This window comes from Vigna unguiculata, chromosome 2 (genome assembly GCF_037176805.1).
Source record: "Vigna unguiculata cultivar grain cowpea cultivar isolate G323 ecotype 2 chromosome 2, ASM3717680v1, whole genome shotgun sequence".
NCBI classification, from domain to species: Eukaryota; Viridiplantae; Streptophyta; class Magnoliopsida; order Fabales; family Fabaceae; genus Vigna; species Vigna unguiculata.
This window is the reverse complement of record NC_140793.1, coordinates 30,208,439-30,234,299: the sequence shown is the minus strand read 5'-3', so window position 1 is coordinate 30,234,299 and position 25,861 is coordinate 30,208,439. Positions and strand designations below refer to the sequence as shown.

General features: G+C 32.2%; 3 protein-coding genes across 6 annotated transcripts; 2 read left to right on the top strand and 1 right to left on the bottom strand.

Moving 5' to 3' along the window:
* The first annotated feature begins 601 nt into the window (after positions 1-601).
* Positions 602-2,619, top strand: LOC114168698 (uncharacterized). Of its 2 annotated transcripts, none has more exons than XM_028053617.2 (6): positions 602-758; positions 839-923; positions 997-1,087; positions 1,515-1,599; positions 1,826-1,982; positions 2,236-2,619. In XM_028053617.2, exons 1-6 carry the CDS (start codon positions 717-719, stop codon positions 2,238-2,240), a joined length of 465 nt encoding a protein of 154 aa, XP_027909418.2. In that variant the 5' UTR covers positions 602-716; the 3' UTR covers positions 2,241-2,619. The 2 variants fall into 2 exon arrangements, with proteins under 2 accessions (XP_027909418.2, XP_027909410.2); XM_028053609.2 differs by having other exon boundaries at positions 603-758; positions 2,229-2,619.
* Positions 2,620-2,669: 50 nt separating this feature from the next.
* DAW1 (Transducin/WD40 repeat-like superfamily protein) lies at positions 2,670-11,996 on the bottom strand. Of its 3 annotated transcripts, none has more exons than XM_028053598.2 (24): positions 11,824-11,996; positions 10,381-10,514; positions 10,174-10,258; positions 10,014-10,067; positions 9,787-9,878; positions 9,592-9,695; positions 9,366-9,438; positions 8,469-8,859; positions 7,985-8,299; positions 7,656-7,859; positions 7,314-7,409; positions 7,148-7,208; positions 6,911-7,038; positions 6,038-6,284; positions 5,749-5,903; positions 5,531-5,655; positions 5,175-5,298; positions 5,033-5,091; positions 4,818-4,914; positions 4,554-4,740; positions 4,197-4,298; positions 3,981-4,102; positions 3,120-3,192; positions 2,670-2,987 (listed from the first exon to the last, which is right to left on the bottom strand). In XM_028053598.2, exons 1-23 carry the CDS (start codon positions 11,863-11,865, stop codon positions 3,163-3,165), a joined length of 3,027 nt encoding a protein of 1,008 aa, XP_027909399.2. In that variant the 5' UTR covers positions 11,866-11,996; the 3' UTR covers positions 2,670-2,987; positions 3,120-3,162. The 3 variants fall into 3 exon arrangements, 2 of the variants coding, with proteins under 2 accessions (XP_027909399.2, XP_027909393.2); XM_028053592.2 differs by having other exon boundaries at positions 3,120-3,179; XR_014993065.1 differs by lacking the exons at positions 2,670-2,987; positions 3,120-3,192; positions 4,554-4,740.
* Positions 11,997-19,509: 7,513 nt separating this feature from the next.
* TRM26 (RB1-inducible coiled-coil protein) lies at positions 19,510-24,855 on the top strand. Its single transcript, XM_028057900.2, has 6 exons — positions 19,510-19,827; positions 20,574-20,739; positions 21,145-21,221; positions 21,524-23,248; positions 23,363-23,531; positions 23,821-24,855. Exons 2-6 carry the CDS (start codon positions 20,658-20,660, stop codon positions 24,462-24,464), a joined length of 2,697 nt encoding a protein of 898 aa, XP_027913701.2. The 5' UTR covers positions 19,510-19,827; positions 20,574-20,657; the 3' UTR covers positions 24,465-24,855.
* Positions 24,856-25,861: the final 1,006 nt, after the last annotated feature.

Sequence of the window (25,861 nt, the reverse complement as noted above, 5' to 3'; positions counted from 1 at the left end):
GAAAGAAGATTGCAGCAACTAACCAACTGCCCAACAATTCATTTTCAAAATCCTAGCTCACATATTTATTCCCAAATATTTAATTACTACACTTGAACAGTACACGTGTAATACACCCCAGTACAGTATAATACAAACAGTGCCACATGTACAATGTTCCGTTATTGATTTAAACAGCGTCACAGAAAAGGACTAAATTAAACACGAATTGCGAAAATGAGGACCATTTTAAACGTTTGGTAAAAATGATGATCATTCGCAACAAACACTACGAAGATGAGGACCATTTAAAACATTTTGTACAAATGAGAACGATCTGCAACAAACACTGCAAAAATGGGGACGAAAAATGTATTTAAGCCTAACAAATAAAACAATCATTTTAAAAATTAGAAGGTATAGTTAGAAATTCGGGGGGTGAAAAAGTCACTTTCGTTTTTTTCATTTTGAATTCTCTGTGTATACTAACGTATGATTGAATAATAATAATTATTATACAACAAAGAAATTTTCACTGTATTTTCATTAAATTTATCTAAGATTGTAAACAATTACTGGAGTTGATTTCAATATTTAAATTTTACAAAGAATTTGAACATAGAATTATTGTTTACTTTTTGATAATTTTAACCATGACCATGATTTGGAGTGACAAAAACATGTATGTCTCATCCCAGATAGATAGAAAATAGAATAGGCAGAAACAGAAAGAAACCATGGCTGGTCCCGGAAAATGCTTCCTCGTCACGGGTCCTCCGGTGAGAAACCCAACTCCACCATTTTTCCCTCTCTTCATTCTCTGTTAATCGATTTTGATTTGGTTGATTGATCTGATCAGGGTGTGGGAAAAAGCACTCTGATTATGAGAGTGTTGGAGTCCCTCAGAGTCAATTCCTCCATCAAGCTTCAGGGCTTCTACACTCGTACGAAAGCATTTGATATGATATCTTCCTCTTCTTTCACTGTAACACATGACATGATATGATGCTTTTGTAGGGGAAGTTAGGCGCGCAGGCCAAAGGGTCGGTTTCGAAGTGGTCACTCTTGATGGTCGCACTGCCCCACTTGCGTCCCTCCACTTTTCAAGGTACAGTTTTTATTCTTCCTCTTCTCAGCTCCACTACATGAACATCCAAATTTCGTTTTTGTTTAGACCCTTTATTTCGAAATTTGTGTTTCTTGGTCACACTGCTACTGGGTCTTCGTTCATTTTTTAAGGAAAGGTTTTCGTGTGAAGAGGACGACTAACAATAAATACATCCTTGGTACACTTTTTTACTAGCAAACTCTCTTGATGTTTAAAATTTGTTGAAAACTATAGCATCTGCAAGAATCCGTGAAATAAATTTTAAGGGATAACAAATATTATGGTCTAGAGAGTATGTTATTAGAAGTTTTTGTTAATCCTATCTGAAATAACATAACACAACCTTGACTAGATTGTCCAGTATTTGTCACAACACAATTCTGTCTATATGATTCAATTGTTTTCTTTGATCGCATTGGATTTGCAGCCCAGAGTCTGTCGGATGGCCTAGTGTTGGCAAGTATAAAGTTGATGTAGCATCTTTCGAGTCTCTAGCGCTGCCCGAGTTACAGGTCTGCTTACTTTCTTTAATATCTTTTCAGTATGCATTTTTTTTCTTTGCAGTAGATTAGGTTACTGCATATTTTTCCAACTATGTTACGTGCATCTTCCAATTGTGGTATTACACTCATCAACTGTTCTCTTACATTTTTAACTATTGGTGTTGAATGTATTATTCCTCCATATCCCATGTATTATATAGTTTTTGAGCTTTGAAGACTTACATTCAATGACTAGGTTAGAGAAGACACCAGCCTCTTCATCATTGACGAAGTTGGTAAGATGGAGTTATTCAGTTCGTCATTTTTCCCTGCAGTTCTAAGAGTTTTGGAGTCAAATATCCCAGTTTTGGCTTCCATTCCAATTCCAAAATTTGGCAGAGACATACCAGAAGGTAATCTTTTTTCCATATTTTCAAGTCCCCATTTCTCAAATGGTATCTTGTTTCTTTCTGGACAATGCTAGGAACAAATTTCCTTGTTTGATTCTTAAAATAACCAAGATATGGTAAAATCTGTCACTGGGTCTTATAGGCATGAAGCTCAAAGATCTGTAAGATATAGACGAGGATTTTGTTGCAATTCTCTGCCTAATTTTCTTGGCTGAACTTGTGAATGACTGATTTTGTCAATTTCTTAAGTTGCAAGGTTGAGGAATCATGCAGGGGCAACTTGTTTTACATTGAACGTTGGTAACAGAGATGCTGTCAGAGAACAGATACGATTGCTATTGGAAGATCTGTTGATTAAACACTAGTCATTGCAAGTTTGTGGTCTGAACTCAACATGTAGATTTACAGTTTTTAACCAATTATGATGGTTTAGCACTATTAATGTGTAGGAAAAAAAAGTGCAATTCTTAGTTGAGTCTTAAATAAGTTGGTGAGTTAGTTGAGCCCTAACCAAGGCATGAAGGAGGTATTTAGTGGTTTGAGATTTGCTAGAGTCATGTATGACTTATCTTCATGATTTTTTGTAATGACTCAAACGTATGTGACTATATTATGAATAAATTAGATGACTTATTCTTCACTTTTCCCACCCATTCTCTGTATTGCGGAAATTTCTTTCGCGGCTAAAGGTAGTGAAACTCAATCTAAATCCATTTATACATGATCAATCCAACAGAAAAGTATTCAGACAGCATAAAAGTGCTGTTGTCACTGTAAAATGAAGCATGGACTCAACATAATTCTGAGCAAACTGACGTATAAAATTTTTAGAAAAAATATATATATGTGCAATTAAAAAATAAATAATGTATGACCTAAGTATAATCGAATAACTAATAGATCTTATCAACTTTGTCTGTCCTGCTCAGCAGTTCGGAGCACTTGTTTTGCCAATGATGAAAATGATTTTGCTGTATCTTGCATCTCTCTGGCCCGAAGATTGGTACCCTGCCACCAATTTAGAAGATGAGTAAACATTTAATAAGATTTAGATTCTTTTTCGCAATTTTTCTTGGGTGCATTGGCATAGGACTAAGAAATTTTAACTGTTTTATAGGTTTTTGTCAAGGTAAAAGATACCTGCAATTTCCATGTGTTTTCATGAAGCTTGATTTGTGCCTGTTTAGCAGCGGTTGTTTCCTGAAGCACCAGACTAATGTTTGATTAATTTTGCACTAATATTTGACCATTAAGAAAAACGAAGCTTTAAGAATATACGAAGAAACTGCCTAATTATGCAATGATCAAAATTGCATGTATCGAGTAACCTTTTCTCTTGAAACTAAAGAATATATTGTGTCTGTAGGCCATTAGGCCCTAAAATTTTGATAAAATATAACTTTAAAGATTCAATGAGTTCATTGATATCTTTTTTATTAAGCGTGCAGGATCATACGATGTTCATACTAACCAAAGATAGTCTCAAATTTTAAACGAATGTGTCATGCAAGAAACCTCTGCAACACTGACAAATTTGAGATTATTTAGAACTTTTTACATTGTTTAGCGTGCGAGAGTTTACAATGAAGATTCAAAACTTTTCCCAAATCCCAGAATTTCAAGTTACAAAAGTGCTGAAAGATAACTACTCTGTCAACTTTTAGCAATCAAGTTGAAGACTTCATAAAATCTATACTGCCCATGAGAATGAATAGCGAATATTAATTCATTTTGATTCTTGAAATTTGCAACTGATTAGAAATCTCTAATTGGTACGTAATAAAATGTAGATTAAAGCTTCTGGTAATGGTTAATCTTGATTCTCAAACTACCGTTTACACTAATAAATGCACTTAACACCTCCAAATAAGAAATTAACAATAGGGGCTAGACAAAACTCCTTTTACTAGTAAATCAGCACACATATCATGCGATGCTTGTGAATTGTCTTGGCAGAAAAGTCAAGCATAATTAGAATGCATATGATGATTATATTCTTACATTGGAAGAAGAAGAAAATCCATATTTCTTCTTAATTTGATCCAGCGCACCATCTTTTTCCCCCTGGTGCCCTTCCTTATCTGATGCCTTCTGGTAGTTTCCTTTCATTTCTTGCAATCTTCCTGCATATTCAATGCTCCATTAAATTGGCTAGCGATAATGAAAACGTTGCAATAATCTTTCAAGATGCATAAAATGCAACTCATTGTCACAAACCTTTCAGAGACTGAAATTTTCCAACCAATTTCTTCTTATTAAGAGCTCCTAATATGCTTTGTTCTTTGTGTTTTTCTCCATGATCCTCTAAGTCAATGTCATCTGCATGGGAAGAAAACAGACACCTCAAAATGGTTACTTTAAACTCGAGGATCCGTATTTTAGAAAATGGTCAGTACTTCTTAGGAATCAAATTAATCTAGTAATGTAATTTAGTCATGTTTGTAACATACAGCTTTTAGGCAAGCAGATTCAGACCACCAATAAAAAAAGACAACGTGAATTCATTGGCATAAAAGAGTTTCATCTTTCTTTTGAGCAAATGTTTAGTAGCACATATATGTTACATTGTTTTACCTATGTTTAATTCAAGCTCACTTTCATCCACTGTTGGTTTATCATCATTATCATAACATGCAAAGTTCGCATTTGAGAATACTGCTGAGAGTTCTCGTATGTTTTCTTTGGGATCTTCTTTACCCATGAGGGGCCCATGCTTTTGTTTACTACTTGTAAAATCTTTTATAACGAAGCTGAGTATACCCTGGAATGCAGGAAAAAAGTACCAAATACCTTCAGTCATAAACACAGTTGTGTTAGTTATTAAAATGTTATTTTTACCTTTTTCTTTTCCTTGTCGATTACAGGGCCTGGAACAAGCTCTTCTGCTGATGACATTGTTTCCTTTCGGTAGATGCAGCTAACAGAGTCCAAAAGCCTAAAATAAAGTCGTGCATTTTGCACTATGAGAATAATATCTTTTCATGTGTTCTATAGCCAGACAGAAGTTATACGTAGTTATTGGTAAATATTTAACATTCCAATGCCATATATACCTGAAAATATTCCTCTGGGCCAACAATGAGACAACAAAAATTTCCTGATCACCATTCACCTGTACACTGACATTGAGTTAAATAAATGTCTCAAATGTATTTAAATAAAAATCCGATGTACTAGTCAAAGATACAGTCATACCAAAACAATATCTCCTTTGGGTGAACAACATATATGGCTATCAGAATATGACTTCAGTTTTGGAGGTGAATAAGTGAAACCTCTAATTGAAGTCTCCACTATCAGAGATAACGCTGGCAGAGACCTAAGATGGTTGCATATGTCTTGTTAGTTCACTAATAAGAGTAGAATGTTACATGAAGTTGACATGATGGGAGACTATTAAGAAGATTTAATATGTATGAGATTGCTCGAAAACATTAGTCAAAGATTCAGCATTAAAATATGATAGAATCCACAAAGCCAAACCCACTTGGTGCACCTATGGGGATTAAGGGTTGGTTTTGTATAAAAGTATATTCAGACTTAACCACCACCTTAATTCCATTTTCCCACTGGTGAAAAGGAGAATAAGACTGATATCAGAGACGTTGTAAATTGTTGATGCCCAGCAACAGGAAGAGGAATGAAATTTCTTCTTGTAAAGCACCTTTTTAACTCCCTGAAACGTATGAGAGTGAGTAACTGCAAGCATCATCAAATAGTTGGGTCATTCCTAACTCATGAGTAAGGACAGAAGTAAAGAACATGTCACCTGTACAGCATGCACAAAAGAATAGACATACAAAGCCTTCTCAGAACACAGCAAAATGTACAATTGCTTTGCTGTTGCATCTTCAGTACGATTCCCTTCTCTTGAGTCTAAGCCATCTTTTGTAACAGATCCTGTGATTGGTTCTGCTACTCCATCTGTATTACATTACATAGTACAAAGTTTTACTCTTTTTCTTTATCAGATCATTCACTGCTATTTTGATATCATTGATAATTTAAATAAACGTATTGTGACATCTGATCATTGTTTCAAGTGTGAAAACTCTTACCCAACACTTGCATAAATATGGCTTTAGAGGGCTTCTTAGGGTGAATAGCTTCAGTGTTCAATGGATTTCCAGTTTCACTATCTAGTGCTACAACAGAGGAGTCCTTTGTTCCAACTAGTAAAATGTTTTTCTCAAAACCACGCAAACTGCAGGTTTTAAACTGCAATGAGACGATACTGGAGGAAATTTCACTTGAAATGTTTTTCCGGTATAACAAAGATGGATCATCTATGTTAATGACTGAAACCTGTAACATAATGGTTCATTATCACACAAATTAGCACTGTGAATATATTAAAACAACTGTACACACAAATTGAAGATCCTAAAATAGATAAGCTTCACACTAATAGATGATTCAACGCTAATGTAACCTATGAAGACAAACCATCAGCTCTAATACCAGAATGGCATAAGTTAAACACACATAAAGAATTGACATCACCTTCAACTCAAAACCTTAAAGTAATAGGTTTATGAGTCTTCTTTATTGTAAGTTACCCAACTTTCTCATTTTTATTCAATATAGGACTTAGACTCATACTTAGATTTTCAATTACGATAAAATTGGTATTTTAGGTTTCCTAAGTTGCTTAAAGCGAAGAGTGTTGTCTATTTTAGAGCTAATGTAGTCAATTGATCCTTGTTGACTCCAATAGATCATTAAGCATTAAGATAGTTTACTAGTATTAATCAATGCATTCCATATAATTAAAAGTGCGTTTGGAAAACTTCCATCACATTGAAGGACAATCTACTGTGCAAGGAGGATTGGTGTTGAATGGCAAACTAAACTTGTTTCTGTGGAACAGTGTGAACAACACATCTCCAAATTTAAAAAGCCAAGAAAGAAAAACTAGAAAAACATCTCACGTTTCCTTGGTCAGAACCAACAGCAAGGTGCCTTGAGTTATGATCCATGTTCATGCAAATTACAGCACCACTAGTTTTTACTAGTTTCATACTGTGGATTACATGATCAGTCCCTTTCTTTGTATTTCCTGTAAAAGAGGAATGGAAATGCAAGTCACTATCAACTAAAATGAGAAGTCTGTGCTTGTCTAATAACTAAGGATTTCGTAGAAAACTAAGTAACATTCTATAGAATACCAGTAAGAGACATGAAGCTGTTGGATGCATATGGTTCAGGTTTGAATCTGTAGATACGAACCTGCAGATCATCATGTCATACTTACAATAAAATAAGTATGGGTGACTAGAATCGAAAAGGGAAAAAATACCACTTTCACAAAATTCAAAATTGAATGAAACTCACCATCCCACTTTGGTCACCAGAAACAAGGAGTGGAGAGTTGCTATCAAAATATAATTCTGTCAAGGGTACACCACTTAAAGAAACATCATTTTCAGCCTGTATTAAGATGAAGGAAACAGATAAAACAATAATTATGAAAACTGTCTCCTTTCTGAATGTAAAACATAAACTCTTACTGATGCTATCTTATTCATTAAAGGGAAAAAATGTCCATTTTATAGGATTTTTTACCAAAAACAAATTAGAATATAATGTTAATTTTTGCGCAATTCTTTTTTACCACTCAAATGTAATAAAGCTAACATTTGGACACAAGCTAATTGCTTTGGATAAAATTAGTACCTGTTGCTTTAATTGCAAAATTGGGGTAAAAAAGGGACATGACGCATCCCAAAAAGTTATGGCTCCATTGCTGTGTCCAGTTATGTACAAGTTTCTTAAGTTCGAAAATCCAGTGAAATTGGCAGCACTGAAGTTAATCCCATCTTTGAGATTTGTTTCAATGGGAATAAGTGGTGGATAATTCTTCACCAGCTGGCTGTAATACTATGTGACCAAAAAAAAATGTAAAATCAATAGAATTATATAGAATAATTATATTGTAAAAATAATTAAAATATATTTGGTATAGTAACAGTAACAGTAACAGAACAGTTTCATTATCCCATTACCTCGTCTTCAGAACTAAACAAATTGGGATTGTTGGAGATGAATTTTGCTGCAGTGATGCTTGAATCTGACAGTGGTAACTTCACAAGCACTTCCTTTGGCAGTGAAAGAGTGGACTTAGACTGACTCTGCAACAGATATTTTTCAATCAAATTATCATCATACAGATATACGTTTCCTGATTTCCCAAGCAAAATGAAATAATTTTGTCTCTGCTTGCTTGAGGTTGATATGATCTCCATGTCAACAGAACCTTCTGACAAATGAAGCCCCATCTTAATTGTGCGAGATTCTGTATGCTCATTCAACAACACTACCTGTTTCATTTAATGCAGATTGCTGGTAGTTATTTAAATCACCAAATCAAATGCAAAGTAAACCATCCAAAATCTCAAAATTGTTGTAACTTGTAACAGATGAACAATAATTTGGGATTTCTGAAGTCAACAAATATCTTGCAATAATGTAGGCAAAGTATTCAAATACCTGCAACAAGTTTGAAGGGGCATGATCAGAACCTCCCATAACGTATAATCGACTGGCTCTTCCTTCTGCATAAATCCATTTTACTGATCTTATTGAAGTTTTGTCTGATTTATATCCTAAGTTAAACTTGAACATTGGAGTATTTTGACTGCTATAATCAGCTGTTAAACTATTTCCTGTGTTTAGAGAAGGAATGCTCCAAATGAAGAGCTCTCCATTGTTGTACCCTACAACCACCTTACTTCCGAAAGGACATACCCAACATGCACAAGACACTCTCTTTGTTTCATTATACCGTGCTTGTAACATTCTTCCTCCGGTTCTAAAAATGGACCTGCTTTCTCGAATATCCCACAATATTATTTGGCCATTTCTAAAGATTATGAGAACTCTGCGTTGAACACACAAGAGGACAAAAGTTGGAAAGTTTTTAGATAAAAAAATTGAGTTAAATATATTTGTAATTCTTAAACTTGACCCAAAATTAGAATTTGTCTCAAACATTAATATATTTTAGTTTCTAAACTTCAAAAATGAACAAATATAGTCGTCTTAACCCGATAAAGATATTTTTATGTGTTCAATGATATTCTAGACCGACATTTGAACCGGAAAGTGTCAAACCAGATACATAGCTCAATTGTTAGCTTGAAACATTGTTTGACACGATAGAAGACATAATGCGATCAGATTAGAAAGACCATATTTATTTATTTTTAAAGTTTGGAGATCAAACTATATTAATGTTTGAGACATAGACAAATTTCAGTTCAGATCAAAATTTAGGGACTAAAAACATATTTAACCTGAAAAAAGAAAAAGAATTGATAACTGAAGCTAGCACCAAATTAGTTATATATAAATGTCCTAAAAGAAGGTTTGTTTTCTGCTAATCACCTCTGACTCTCGGCTGCTGGTTGAGGCAGTACATGCGTGACAACAGCATCATCAGATTCTTCTGTTGAATTTCCTGAAAAAAAAAATGACAAGAAGCTATGTCGAAGAAGGTACTCATTATTTATTTACTTGTTTTTCCAATCGAACTGCATTTTTGAAAGTTCAACAATATAAAGAAGTTTTGCATCGAACAAGGACAAAGACCAAAAATTACACCAAATCTCACCATAGGAAGCTGAAAGGGGTATGGAGTATTTCATCCTTACCACATGCCATGGTTCTTGATCAAGACTTAAAACTGCAATATTACCATTAGAAAATCCAATGAACCTGCCAATGCACACACATGCTCATAACTTCTGGTGCTTCTACAAAATTTAATTTATCGACAGCTTATTTCCAAGGACACTGAAAAACTTACATGAAGAGGCTGTGTTGAAGAACCGAAAAACAGGTGATTTCTTCTTTAACAATGAACACGTCAACGAGCAGTTTCTTGTCTATGTCCCAAACCTACATGGGAAATATCTTTATTGCAATATATTTTCTGAACATATTTGAATGAAATATTGACACGGTGAATCTTAATAGTCGAAATCTGCTTTGTAATGAAATGCAGAGGTGACTTGAAAGTTCAAATACACTTACCTCAATATGATTATTGAAAGAGACATTTATAAGGATGCCTTGGTTCTGAATGAACTGCATACAAATATTAATTACATTAGTAGTGTAAATGTCATAGAAAAATAAAATCTTTCACCGCAAGACCAAAAAATTGGTTAAGAAAAAAAAAAGGAAATATAACCTGTAAAAATTTACTAGGCACTGGCTCTCTAGATTCAAGTAGGACTTGGGCATTATCTTTTCCAAATAGTTTAATCCGACCATCCCTTAAAAAAAATCAGTTTCAAGCAGAAATTCAGCAAAGTACTTCAGTTGTAACATATTTCTCTGCTAATTAAATGTCAGAAAAAACAGCGTACATCACAAAACTGAGAAAGGATGAACATACTTGGTGGAAAGAGCAAGAATCTTCTTAATGTTGTCATAGGCAAACTTGGTACCACCAGATGGAATCCCTTGATGAAACACCAAACGTGGTTCTACATCACTAGCTTTTAACCCATCCACTGAATTTCCAACACCCTGCGACGCAAATTTACAACTGGGAGTTTCAGTTTTCTTGTTGCATGCATGTCATACTCTTCCTCGTACATGAAGTTCACAGATTTTTCTTGTTTCGTGTCTTTGTTGATACAGGTTCGTTATACGACAAAATATTATCATTTAATATTAAATTAAAAGCGCAAATGTTAAGTTTTACGTGAATTTGCTGCGGGATTTGTGGAGATTATGATGAACACGCAAGAAAAAATGAAAATTGTGTTTGTCTTTGGCTCTTGGATGTGTTTCAAATTCAAAATGAAATTGTTTGGTATAAAAAGATGAAGCATTAAATTAGGTCATGCAAAAACTTGCACTGCATGCATAGTGTTCACTGCCACAATTGTTCTGACTTCTGAATTCTGAGGTTCCCTCTACCCTCGGGCTTTGGATTCTTGCTGTCTAATCTAAACGAACATAACGGCCTATTATTGCTCCACACAAACACCTTTCTCGTTAAAAGCAACCAATTATAAAGCCATTTATCATTTACAATAGATTTATGATTAGGAATATACTTTTTTACATTCCTTTCACCAGTCCAAAACCCACTTTTTATAATTTGATCATTAAAAAAAAAGTGAGCTTTTACATTTATAAAGAGAATTTGAAAAATAAAATAGTGAACATTGTGTGCAAAAATTTGTCCTGTGCATTGAAAATTCTTATCTCTAATTATTATTTTGTTTTTGTGAGTATGTCCGGCTTATTTCTTGCATTTTATGGGGGCACTTGAAAGTCTAATACAAATCATTATTAATATAATTTTAAAATTATTTCCTGTAAAAGTCAATAAACTTGCACATAATATTTCGTGATTGGGTCATCTAGTAAAACTATTTTATACTATTGGTGTACAGTTTTTCTTCTTTTTTTTGCAAAATTTTAACATGTGTATTAAAATTAACATTTTTCCTTGGGTTGGTAAATGGGACAGTATCTTAAACTATCTATACTTGCATTGTATCAATGAAAAGATACACACAAACAATACCACAAAACCAAAAACAATTTCATTACAAAGAAACAGAGCACACATTGAGGACACTCATTTTAATCAATTCTGAAGTAAAATACACCGATGGTGAATTTCAATCATTTAAGAAAAACCAAAATCGTTGTTGGTTGGTTCCTCGTTTGAACAAATCTCTGTTTCTGATAATTTTGTTCAAACAACTGTCCCGAGATTTCAACAGAGAAACTAATCGGAGACAGAGGAAAAGAAGAAGAAAACTAAGACGAAAAGAAAAAGTGATGACTGCATGAAGTAGAGTGATAGAAATTGAGTTACCTTCTTTATGGATGCTTTCTCCACGAGTTTCTTCACGAACATGGTTGAAGAATCTGAGAGTGAGAACAGAGAATAAATGGAAGCAAATAAAGAGAGAAAGTGAGTGATGTTAAAATGTGCTTTGTGATAACCGAAAACAGAGAGAGTTGTTAATTAGTGTGTGAGCAATGAGCACATAGCAGTTTGTTTTGTTTATTTATACTCTGATTTCTCTCTCTTACAGAATATTGGACCAAACCAAAACACTTGTTAGCAGAAGACAATGAATAAATTGTGGTACGACAAAATAACCAACGGTTAGGATCTTACTGTGAATGTGATTGAGAATGAAAAATGTTTGACTTAGTCTTTCTTACCCTTTCCGTCAAACAAAAGACAAAAACTACGAATAAACAAAACAGAGAAACAGCAGTGTTAAAAAACTATGGAACAAAACGATGACGTATGTTTGAAAAGGTTACCGTTTTCATCAAACAGGTTGACGTACACGTAGCATGAGAAGATTTTCATGTGGGTCCCATTGGTACGTGGCACCACCCAAACGAGTTTGCGTTTTCTTCATTTTCTTTTATGTATTAACACAATCATAATTTTGTTCAAAGTATAATTATTTTTTACATATAAATAATATTATCATTCATTTTTCTGCAAGAATAAAATTAATTTTTTATTTTAAGTCAAAAGATGTGTGTAAACAATGCATCTTCCCACCAACTCCACTCCCATATAGGAAGAGAATTGTAATATTAAATAGAAATTAAGAGATGTCCATAATAGAGTGGCAGCAGATAAGAACATAACATAATTATTCATTTTGGGGAGAATTTGTTAACTTATTTTTAAATCAAATAAACCTTTAATGCTTTTTATTTTGAATAATAAATTTTGGTATAAATTATATTGGCTAACCCTATTACGTAAATTTTCAACTCAAAATTAGTTGCAGGTCAAATATTAATTCCGCATATAGAATTATGTATATTAATATTGTGAAAATTTAAAACATGAAATTAAGAGTCGAGTAAAAATGAATAATATAAAAAAAAACTCAAAAGTTCATAATCTTGAATTTTAACTTGGAGATGTCATTATATTTATTAAATGAATTAACACTCATTAATTTCAAATCTTTTTAATTATGTATTGACTATTTTTTATTATATCTATTAGTAAAAATATATGATGCACCTATATTTCAATTTAGGTTACGTATTAGTGTCCGTCATGTGTTTGCGTTCGATATTTTATGATACTTTATTGATATGTATCAATGAAGTATCTAATCTATAAAGTCATATTACAATACAGTAAAATCTTTGAATAATGACAAATTTTAGTGACAAAAAATATAAGTCATTATATAATGACCAATTTAAGTACCAATTTAAAAACTAAAAATTATTTGCAACTAAAATAGTTCAAAAAAATTTATAATTGGTGTCTAAATTGATAATTAAAATAATTTTTATTATGAATTGGTTTTTAAATTGGTCACTAACATTAGCTACCAATATTTTGACTACTAAAATAATTGGTCTCTCATTACAAAATTGGTCTCTAACATATTTATTGTTACTAAAATTGGTCATTGTTTGAAAGTTTTCTTATAGTGGTATTTTTACAATGACAGTAATTTTTATTTTTTTATGTTGACAAATTTAGTACACGTTGTTTTAATTTGAATTCACACAATAACAATCATATATTTATTATATTTTTAAGAATTATTATACACTTTTCAATATTCATATATCGCGTATGTATCACGTATGGTATCCTATTATTTCCAAAATAAATGTATCGACGTATTGGATATGTGTCGTAACGTATCGTATTCGTGCATCATTTTAAAAGCTCAATAAATGTTAAGAAAACATCATAGGTCAAATATTAATTCCGGATATAAAATTATGTATATTAATATTGTGAAAATTTAAAGCATGAAATTAAGAGTCGAGTAAAAATGAATAATATAAAAAAAAATCTCAAAAATTCATAATCTTGAATTTTAACTTGGAGATGTCATTATATTTATTATATGAATTAACACTCATTAATTGAATTCAAATCTTTTTAATTATGTATTGACTCTTTTATTATATCTATCAGTCAAAACTCAATAAATGTTAAGAAAACATCAAACAGGAAGTGTATGAGATTATTCTTGAAATTTTTGGGCTTTAATGACAATATTTATTTTTAGAGATAATATTTGAAATAACATAAATTAGTTTTTTATTGGTTATATGTTATTGTATATTATAGTGTGTAATTGGATTATACTTTGGATAACAATATTTGTTTTGTTTTATATTTGTTTGTTACCTACCTAATTTTGCTAAATAATTATAAGATGAAATTTAAATATCTCATGTGTTCGCAGGTGTTCAAACTTTTCAATATCAAAGTCTAAGTAGACTATGAATTGATGTTGACCTATAATTAGAATGAAAATACTACGTGAGAAGAACACAAGCACACACGTTATTGGAAGTTTCATATCAATTAAAGATAAAGTGATTTTATAGTATATAAGTGAAGTGCAAACCTCATCTTATAAGTCAGTTTTTAGAATTGAGTTAGACTTAAACTCCACTTCTAACACATGGAACACACTATGTAACATCTCTCTTAAACTTATGGTTGGATTAACAAAATCCATAAGTTTAGTTTAATTTTTTGAAAGGAAATGTTTGAGACAGTTCAATTAAGAGATATGAAACTTTAAAATTTGTAGAGATATGAATTATTTGTATGAGTTTTGTTGAACATTATCGCAAACATAATGCATATCAACTTCAAAGTAAAACATCATCGGTAGAAGAAAAAACTAGTGGACATCCATAACAGACAAAAAAAATATCAGATGTCAACATCCGTAAAACAAAACAAAGGAACGAGAATTCGACATCCCTAAGAGAAAAAACTTGGAGATAGGAGATCATTTAGTGTGTCTTAAATAAAAGAGAGAGAAAATATATTTAGTCCCATAACTAAAGTAGGCTTGTTCCTCCCTGCACCTCATATATGTTTGAGAATGGGCCTGGTGAACAAAAAGCAGCCCACAGAAAGGGTGAAAGAGGCGAAAAGCCCAATATAAGAATGAAAGGAAGGGAAGATAATAATTGAGGAATATTGATGGACCTACAAACGGGCCAGGGGAGGTAGCGAAAAGAGGCGTATGGCCCATGTAAGAGGAAAAAGGTGTTATGGAAGCACGTGAGAGTGGGTAAAGTTAGGTGGATAGAATAAATTGAAATGGTCCCTAACTAATGATTCACTCATACTTTTAATTTGTTTAGGTTGTAACTCACATGAGGCAGCTTTTGAACATGATTAGTTATCAGAAAAAGAAAGCTCCTATTCCCACCATTATCCTCTGAGTTGTAACAATTTTGGCTCTCTTTTTCGTTTCGCCTTTTTCATCTTCCTAACCCTTTCTTTAACATACAACCAAACACCCAAACCATCTTCTTCCTCTCTTCCATTCTTGCCTTCTATAACCATACATTTCCACCAACACTCACTCCGTAAACACCAAACATTTCTGAATAGATATAACATCAAGACGTATTTTAATGTCCGAAAATTAGATAAGATGGACTTTGTGTCAGGATATACAACACCAATGAGCATGAGTTCATTCAACTCACATATAAAGGATTGACACCACTCTTAACCCAAAACCTTAAGGTGACGAGTTTATGGGTTTTTGATCCTTATATGATGCTCAATTTTCTTATTTTTACTCAATACAAGACCTAGACTCACATTTAAATTCTCAACAACTCTTATTCTTTACTCTCTGATGTGATTTAGTATAGATCAATAAAGGCCGAAAGTATAGAATATTTTTCATAAAAGATATCGATATATCATTCTCCCACTCTTAACCTGATTATTCTTTCTTTTTAACGTGTAGGTCTTGCATGTGAAAAGTCTGAATAAAGAGTATTGAAACCAAATGTTTAATTGCTTATCATGTGTTGCGCCGTTTGTTATGAAGTAACAGAAGGAATGATTGAAACACCATCTCTTCATTTCTTCACCACTCGTATTCAGCTGACATAACCATTTTGACTACAGATTTTATTGCATTATTTACATTTTTTTTATTTTAAATTTCATTCACACGGTTTTTTTTTTCCTAAGAAAAAACGATAACTTAACCTAGGTAAATTCTAATAGTTTATAGTCCGTGAAATAAAAAAAAAGGATTTACTTTACTTATTGTCCTTCCTCATGACGTGGGAAAACATGGAGTGGTAGCCAACTTTTTAGGTTCCTACTTTCTCTTGGCACGTTCAAAACCAAATAAAGTTGTCTTTTTTATTATTAGTTAATTCATACCAAGTTAAATAATATCATTTAAATATTTATGTATATATGAATCATATGTTTCAAAGTGTGCAGAAATAAATTATTTTGTTTACCTTTTATGTTGAAATACGCACCGTACAAATTAAAAATGAAACCTCCTCATTATAGATATTGATTCAAAACGAAATTCAAATTATAAATTCATTGGAACAGTTAATATATTTTAATTAAATATTATTATCTCTTACATATAGTTATCAAAATCATAAAACTATAAAGTATTCCTAACATGTTGGTTTTCAGTTCTCGGATTTTTACTAGCATTTAGGTTTGTTTTCTTTTCTAAAGAGTTAATTAATATTAATTTAAATGAAGAGACTTTGACTTTATTTAACAAAGGCTCAATTCAGTAAATAAAAGATATAGAGACGAAAATGAACAATAAACCTAAATGCAAAAATTAAATTATCATTGAAGCCAAAAATAAATATAAAATTTTGACAGTAATATCATATAATGTGACCTAAAATAGTAAACTAACATCTGTGACACCTATAAGGGTGATTTCGAAAAGCTGTTGTTAAGTTCATTAAATAATTTTGTTTTCATTGAAAAATTACGTAGTTAAAAGATAAAATATATTTGAAATAATAAAATTAAAAATTAAGTAATATATACGGACATAGTTTAGTGGAGTGACTCATCAACAGACCCAAGATATATGCAAAGATAATATAAAATCAAATGAAAAATGATCAAAAGTAACAATAAATTTAATAAGGGAACATTGTTTTCAGATATGTCAGTAGCAAATTATTATTTGTTATGTAAGATCAACGAAATTTTGCATTATCTAAAGCAACAGTGGTGAATAATAAGATTGAAGTATGATTAAAAATGATGAAAAAACTTTTTGAAAAGAAGTAATATCGATAAGAATAAAAGTAATAATGATAATATCTACTTTAGCATCTAAAGATTCAATGGTAAAAGAAAAGGTAAAAAGAAAAAAAGTAGAAAGAGTTGTGGTACAAATTCCCCAACCAAATGGAACCTGCAAAAAGGGTCACATTTGCACATGGAAGATGGAGATTCCAAGAAAAAAAAATATCTTATACCCTCTTTAAGGTACATTTTTCTAAAATTGAATAAAAAATTTATCCCTAAAGTTTGTCCAAAGAAATAATGACAAAGTATAATAAGTTACTTTAAACTTTTATGTCCAATTTTTAATGATGTCATATTGCAGTAAATGTATATCTATTATATTTTGTAAAGAGAGTAATTGAACATGTAAATACAACAATATATATATATATATATATATATATATATATATATATATATATTGTAATTAATAAATTTTTAAAGTAAAAAATCATAATCAAGTTTAATTTGCGATAAAAAAAATTAAAACGAAAAATTTAGATAGAAGAGAATCAAAGATAAATAAATAAATATATTGCTGAAATAAAATGACATACCCATAGAAGATAAACTTATAATGAAATTACAAGAACTATCAATAAACACAATGGAACAAATGATCGCAGATATCATTACACCAAGAACAAAAATAACACGTAAAAAAATGATTAATATGAAAGAAAAAAGTGAAGAAACAAAAATCTTACTAACAAAACTCTTTAGATGAAGTGTTTAGCAAAAATTAAACAAAATAATTAGCATTGTTTGAAATAATCTCAAAACTTCGATATTTCACCCATTAGTTTGCTAGAGTTTGAACAAAATTTATAAAAATATAGTATAATATTGTTTTGAAAATAAGTTAATTTAGAGCTTCACAGTAAACTCTTAAACTCATATGAATTTGCAAGTTAATTCTGAAATTAATTAATTAATTTTGCTTTGGTAAAGGAATTCAACTAATAAATTATGATTAAAAATGAAAATTTAGAGTCACTCGTATTTCATTTACAACTTAAATATAGTATTTTATGTCCTATTTTAAGTATTTAAGATAATTATACAAGATATCAAATAATGTTTAAGTTGGAAAATTTACATGCAAAAAATAATTTGTGGTGAAGATTTCATACACTATAGATAAAATTAATTTAAAATGCATAAGTAGGTAAATCTTAATTAATGGCTTAGTTTTAAATTTTAACAAAATATATATATATATATATATATATATATATATATATATATATATATATATATATTTATTTATTTATTTATCGGTATAATAAGTGTTGGTATTTGGATAAAAAATCTAATATATTTGGGGTTTAGAATTGGGTTCGGGGCCTACTCAAGAAATAAATATTGATTTTGTTTTATCTTATTTCCCTAAACCCATTATTCCTTATAATAAGGACATATACTTTGTGATTTTAGACCTATAAATATAACTTTTCATTTGAATGTTTTTGCTTAAATATCTTTTAAATTTAAGAAAAAATTTATGATAATTTTATATTTAAATTACGTTTAAAGTTTAACTAAAAAAGAAAATGATGTGATTTCACAATAATTTTGAACTTGAATAATGTGTTTATTTGTGGATATGATATAAACTATTTATAAAGAAATAATTCTTGAAAGTAATTTTATAAGTTGTCTATCTAAGTAAAAAAGAAAGTGCATTAGTGGTTGAGAATCGATAATATAATTTTGTTGTGACGGCATAAATTGATAGTACAATTAAACAGAAGTTGGATGGTACAAAATAATAATTGGTGGGATTAGTGACTGCACGCAATGCAATGCACACCAACACGCACACAACAGCTCACACATGCAGATTCTCTTACTTTACACTCTATCATTATTTTTTTCAACAACATTTTCACTCTTTATTTAAAAAAAAAAATCAATATCCAAAATTTTATGGGCAGAATTTCTCAATCATGCATATGTAGTAAAATTTTCTTCCGACACGAGAACAACATGTCAAATCTTATTAATGGAGAAACTTTGACAATTATTTCTTCCCACCCACACCTGAATTTCCACGAAGATAATAGTAAAAAGTTGAAAAACATTGTGCATCCTTGTCTCCTTTCTCTTCATTCAATTTACTTAAAATTCACTATTATTATTTTCTTATGCTAATTATTTAAGTACTCAATCTAGTTAGTCATATTAAAATTTTATAATTGGTGCTTTAAAATTGAAAACAATCATGGTATTATATGTCTCCCTTTAGATGTGTTAATGGGGTATGTCTGACATTTAAAAGGAGGTATCTTTATCTCAGCCAACAAAAAATAAAATAAAAAAGACAAACCCATGGGGCTATGTGTAGTAGCAGCATGATTCCTATGAAGAACAAATAAAAATAAAAGAATTTGTACATGAAAATGAAATCATTAGGTAACAGTAAGGAGAAACTGCAGAGAGAGAAACTCAGTTTTTTCTTCTTTTTTCTCACTTATTTATTTCCGGCAATGAACCTCGTAGCCTTTTCTCTCTGTCATCATCATTCTTCTTATTATTCATAAAACTTTTAATCTCCACCTGTCTTCTTCACTACACACCATTCGTCCATTTCCATTTTCTCTACCTTTTCCTTCTTACCCATTTCATTTTTTTTTTTCACCAAGTTTGAAACTTTCCTGCTTTTCAATCACACCCATCTTCTCCTTTTCATTGATTCAGACTTTATGCTTTGCCTCTTCACACGTTCTTAGTCCTCAGTTTTCAAACCACTCACTGGTATATTGATTTGTTCTGTGGTTTTCTCATCTGTGCATTCATGTGTTTGTGTTGCTTCGAAAAGCTGTGGGAATTTGAGTCAGTGAATCATTTATTTAGCACAGCAATGTTTATTGACCAAAGTTGTGGCCTCGTGGGACTTGTCGGGTTCATGCATTTTCTCAGAACCTGCAATTGAGTTTCTCTGATTGAATTTTTATGAGTGAATTGTGAAGATAAAACTGTTTTGAGTCATTGGGGATGCTTGCACGACTCGAATGCTTATCTGTCTTTTGGATCAGCATGAAAGCAGTTTTCACATTTTTCCGACTTGTCCTTTTCACTCGAATCTTCAAACAATTCATTGTTTTATCCAGATTAAATTTCTTTTATTGATTGATTTTCACTTTTCATGTTAATCTTTCTTTACATAGGGTACAATTATTAATATCTAATGGTCCTTCATTCTAAAGGCAGAAGTTCAGTCGTTGAATATATGTGCTCATAGTATCTGAATTGGCATGAAGGCTTACATGTTCTGATATGAACCAGGATTGTTCACTAGTTATCACAATTCTGAGTCCTCATTACTACAAATCTGCCTTTTCTTTTCTATACATAGATTGGTTTATATTTCGTATTTCTTTTTTCTTTTTTGGCTTTAAATGAAATCTTATACTTGTTTTTAGATGCTATGATCTTCGATGGTTGTGCTATATTTGCTGAATTTCCTTAAACTGGTACCTGATGAAGATATGGCATTGTAGGGTGCAAAATACGAAGGGTTTGACGAAGTAAGATATGGAAGATGAAATTGAGGACATGGAAGTCTTTTAGTAGACTCTATTTGTATGGGAGGCTTATTACACTTTTTTGAATTCAATCAGGGGAGGATGGCCAAGAAAGTTCTTGCTCGGAAGAGACATCATGGTGGTATGAAAACCTTCACTCATGCTAAGACACATTATAAGAAAGATCGATTGTGCACTAATTTCTTACTATTCATTCCTGCAAGTGGAAGACTGCCAATAGATAATTCTCCAGTCAAATTTGTATTTTATAATATTAGAAATGTTATTGATATGAGGAAACAGTTGGAAAGTCACATATAGCCTTTCTCAATTTCTAATGTGCAGGTTATATATTCGTTAGATAATTCCAATTAATGCAAATTGGTTTTGAGATGAAATGTAATTGTAAATGCTGATTACTTTGTTATTTGGAGATATCTTGCAGAATTTCAGGGTTCCCCCATTTTTTATCAATATTCATGAATTCCTGAAAGTTGTCTTATTTAGAATTTGGTGGCTCATTGTGTTATTATGTTGCGTCATGTAGGCCTGGAAGCTCCTCGAAATAGTCTAGATCTGCAAGTACAAACACCTCAGAATTACTGCACACAAGGGGAATTATCAGTATATTTCCTACCTCTACTCTGTGTTCTTGTTAACAATGACCTTTCCGATTTGAATTTTGAGAATGACCCCTCAAATGATGGTTTCATGAATTTGATTGATTTTCCCTTCATTTAATTGACTGATTGAATAATGTGGAGCATAGTTCTGATTTTGTTATACCACTCTTCATTGTACTTTTTGGTAAACTCATGAAGTTGCATTTTCCACTCCCATCTACAAGAGCAGCCAAGTTAACTTCATCTATATCTCTCTGTCTTTTCTCATCCTTCCCTCACTTAGTATCTGATTTGAATTTCCAGTGCAAGTATCAAGTGGAAGAAGAGGGCAGGTCTGAGAATAATCGTTATTCAAACGTGGGTTCAATGAAAAAACTGATCAACGAGGAGCTATCCAAACAATCAAGCACCAGGCAAAATGCGCCAAGCCTTGTTGCAAGGTTGATGGGGATAGATACGATGCCATTAGACACTAAATATGTTGTCCCGTCAGATAAAAGAATGAGTGAAAACGTGGGGAAGAAGTCTTCAGAGAAAGGAGTGAGTCGAAGGGGTTCAGTTAGTTGGGGTTCTTCCAACTTTAATTCTTCGACCCAGATGGATTTTGAGTCATTATACGAAGACATGGATGTTGATGACAACGATGATGGATGGAACAAGAGTTTTGGAGAACCAAGGCGGCGGGATCATCCTCAGGAAGAGGAACTACAGAAATTCAAGAAAGAGTTTGAAGCGTATCAAGCAGCAAGGTTTCAAGAGTGTTCGAAGGTTGCTGAAATTGGTAGTGTTCCTAGACGATGGCTTGTTCAAGAAAACTCGAACAAGGAAAAGGTGATTCATAGTGATTTAGTTTTACATAGAGCAGGAGCAGGGAAACTTGCAGATCTTGATAGCCATTCATTCAAAACACCACCACCTGAAATTTATGGTTCAGAATACCGTGGTGACATGATGGAGTTAGTCCCAGCTACTCAAAGGAAAACCTTTCCTCCTAGGAGCAGAACACTGAGTAGAGACTTTGAGGAGTCCTTATTGATGAAATCTTGCAACAGATTAGACACGTCTGCTTCTCCCACCAGGATAGTTATCTTGAAGCCTGGTCCTGAGAGCATTAGCAACCATGAAGAGAATTGGACCATTTCAACAGGAACTATACAAGGGAGAAATAGTATAGAAGATTTTCTTGAAGAGGTGAAAGAGCGTTTGAAATGTGAACTGCAAGGGAAAATTGTCAAAAAGATTTCTGTGGTTCGAGGGAGTGGAATTGAAACACCTTACAATGAAAAACCATCTAATCCTAAGCTAATAGCCCGACATATAGTAAAGCAAGTCAGAGAAAATGCTACTAGAGATGCTGACACAAATTTACTCCACTCTGAGTCAACAGGGTCGTTCAGAAGTGAAATGCAATTCAATGGAGCAACTTCCCCGGAAATTATCAGCAGAGATACCCGGAAGTTCTTGTCAGATAGGCTAAGAAATGTTGTGAGAAGTGAAGCACGAGCTGAATTTCCCGAGGGAAAATCAAGGTCACTTGCATTAGACAGGTATAAAGATGGACTAAAGCAAGGAGCGGATATTATGAAGTATGCAAGTAACTGGGAAATTTCCAAAGAGGACACAGAAATACAGACAGGTTCTTTCAGACATGAACTGGATGAAAATATATTTCTGCACAAGGAGTTGTCTCCAAGGAATCTTGTAAGATCCTTGTCTGCTCCTGTATCACGATCAGGAACATCATTTGGGAAGCTTCTTCTGGAGGACCGCCACATTTTAACTGGTGCTCAGATTCGGAGGAAGCTTGAAGCTGTTGAAACTATGTCCGTTGATGTCAAGAAACGGAAAAAGGACAGATTTAATATTAAGGAACGAGTCTCCAATTTTAGATACAATCTTGCTTTAAGAGGGAGGCTTTTTGGTAGAAGGGTTCAATCAACGGTGGAATCACGCGCCAATGAGTATGGTCCCATGGTGAGAGATGTCACAAGTGGACCAACAGTTCTCATGAACTGTGGTGAGCGGCATGTAAGTTTGCCTTATATTATTTTTTTACCATTCTCAGTGATGAACTTTGTTTTTCTCTTACTATATTTCATATATAGTTATCTAATCACAGATTTTCTGTTACGTGGTCTTTAGGAGAACTCCACTGAGGTACCTCCTAGTCCTGCATCTGTATGCAGCAGCATCCATGAAGATTTTTGGAGGCGGACTGAATATTTAAGTCCAATATCAACTCCTGATGTGTCTTCAAGAGATGATACTGCTGTGCCACAGGTTTTCAGGGATATCAGCTCTGGTTTGAATGGTATGATATAATTCTAACTTTCATGCATGAGAAATGACATCATAGACTTGATTCATGACAAGGTAGTTTATTATGGTTTTACTGCATGTGCAATATGAAGTTATATCAACAACAACCTTTATTCTTTTTCAAATGACAAGTGAACTAGCTTGCAAGATCAGAGTTTTAGTTTACATGATCACCTCAACTTTCCATCCTAGGATAAGTTGCTTCAAGGGCCATATAACTCCCTTTGTTTAGATATCAAGTTCTTGCTAATAGATCTCTTTGCTTGTTGATGATGTGACAGAACTAAGGAGGCAACTGAATCAACTTGAATCTGATGGTCCTGAGGACTTCACAATGAAACAGGAGGCCTCTGAGTCTGACTTGGATCAACTAGAGGATCCAGCGGAATCATACATAAGAGATCTACTTATTGCATCTGGACTGTACTTTGGTTCATGGGATAAGTCTTTGTTAAGAGGGGACACATTTGCAAAGCCTATTGGCAACTCAGTTTATGAAGAAGTGGAAGAATCTCGTAGGAAATGGGTCAAGGAAAATGATGACAGCTGCATCAAGGATCAGAATGAGAATAAACCAGACCACAAAGTTTTGCTTGATCTGTTAAATGAGGCACTTTCAGTTGTTCTCGGACCTCCATTGACACTGTCCAGATTCAGAAGAAAATTAAGTAACTCTTCCATGTTGCTACCTTCTGGAAAGGAACTATTGAACTTAGTGTGGGACATTATCCGTGTTTCTATATATCCTCCATCTGACATATCTACTTATTCACTTGATACTTTGGTGGCTCAACACCTAGGATCCATCCCCTGGTCTGAACTAATAAACGATGAGATCAATATTTTGGAAAGAGATATAGAATGTCTAATAACTGATGATCTGGTTGAAGAACTCACAAAGGATATATGTTCTAAGATGAAGTGAGAAGTAGCATTTACATTATCATTGTGACAATAAAGAATCTTGCACATGGAGCAAGGTTTATACATGATTACTGAAATTGGAAGATAACCCACTTAATTGATATTGATGTGTATATATATATATGTAGTAGTTGGTGAGTGCTTGTTATACAGGGGGCATTGAGTTGCGGTAATACATACTGTACATGAGTGGCATGAGTTTCTAGGTTTATTTTTTGCTAAGTAGAAAATTGATTGATGGTTGTAGTTATGATACATCTTTTTTAACTTGAGAAATATGTTAGAAGTTGTTATTCTTACGAGAGTCAAATACCAAAAATGAATTATGTGAAAGGCATTTGTCTCTGCCATGTATCATGAATGAAAGTCAAATGTGATTCAGTTTTGATGCAGCATGGTAACAGCTCTTTGACATTATTACTAAAAACTTGATAAATTTGTGTGGTATGTCGAAACGTGTTACATTCGTATGATTGGTTCAGCGTTTGAATCAATTCTCTAATACAGAATAATAATTAGTTGTTATTCATTCAACGTAAATTTTTTATTAGGCGTTGAAAAATCAATTCTAAACCATTTTTATCTGATGTTCAGACATAGAAAATGTTTAACATGCCACTTTGTTTGTCCTTCTGACAGATCTTCTGTATGCAAGCACAGACACACATGTGAGCTTATGGATAACCTTTGCAGAACGACAGCATGAAAGTTTTTCTTTCTATTCATTTTCGGTCTCATTAACTCAGCTTATTTATCACTTTTAAAGTATGAACAAAGTAAAGACACAGTTAATGAAAATATAAATTATTGAAATTCTACTATATATATATATATATATATATATATATATATATATATATATATATATATATATATATATATATATATATATATATATTTGGTATACATAATATTGGTTTTTGACTCTCTTTTTTCTCTCTTTTTAAGTCTGATTTTCTGCTTTACTTTATCAGCATTTTAACTATACTTAACTTGAAGGATGTGTTCCTTTGGGAGTGTGAGAGAGTGTAAAGATGGATTTGTGTTGAGTTGGGTGGATGAATTTATCTGTTTTTTGAGTGGATTTAGAGAGTAAAGTAAGTGGATTTAGAGATAAGTTTTATGAAAGTTAATGAAAGATTTGATAGATAAAATAAATTGTAAAAATAGATAGAATTAGAAAGTTACCAAAATACCCTTGATTGAAAAATATAATGATTTTGTAATTTGATGTTATAAAAATAATTATAAATAATTAATACGAATTAAAAAGAATATTAAAATTATATGAAATTTTAAAACAAAAATTATACAATTAAATTTTAAACAAAAGTCATAAAAAAAAGTTAAAAGAAAACAACACACACGATACCGGTGTCGATGTCAAACTCTTCTATG

Excerpts from the sequence above, each read along its gene's own strand:
- LOC114168698 (XM_028053609.2), top strand. The coding sequence starts at position 717 with ATGGCTGGTCCCGGAAAATGCTTCCTCGTCACGGGTCCTCCG. Across the intron at positions 1,088-1,514 it reads GCGTCCCTCCACTTTTCAAG|CCCAGAGTCTGTCGGATGGC; the intron begins GTACAGTTTTTA and ends TTGGATTTGCAG. Across the intron at positions 1,983-2,228 it reads TGGCAGAGACATACCAGAAG|TTGCAAGGTTGAGGAATCAT; the intron begins GTAATCTTTTTT and ends CAATTTCTTAAG.
- DAW1 (XM_028053592.2), bottom strand. The coding sequence starts at position 11,865 with ATGTTCGTGAAGAAACTCGTGGAGAAAGCATCCATAAAGAAG. Across the intron at positions 5,656-5,748 it reads CTTTTGTGCATGCTGTACAG|GGAGTTAAAAAGGTGCTTTA; the intron begins GTGACATGTTCT and ends CATACGTTTCAG. Across the intron at positions 4,741-4,817 it reads TCGACAAGGAAAAGAAAAAG|GGTATACTCAGCTTCGTTAT; the intron begins GTAAAAATAACA and ends CCTGCATTCCAG.
- TRM26 (XM_028057900.2), top strand. The coding sequence starts at position 20,658 with ATGGGAGGCTTATTACACTTTTTTGAATTCAATCAGGGGAGGATGGCC. Across the intron at positions 20,740-21,144 it reads TCGGAAGAGACATCATGGTG|GCCTGGAAGCTCCTCGAAAT; the intron begins GTATGAAAACCT and ends TGCGTCATGTAG. Across the intron at positions 21,222-21,523 it reads GCACACAAGGGGAATTATCA|TGCAAGTATCAAGTGGAAGA; the intron begins GTATATTTCCTA and ends TTGAATTTCCAG.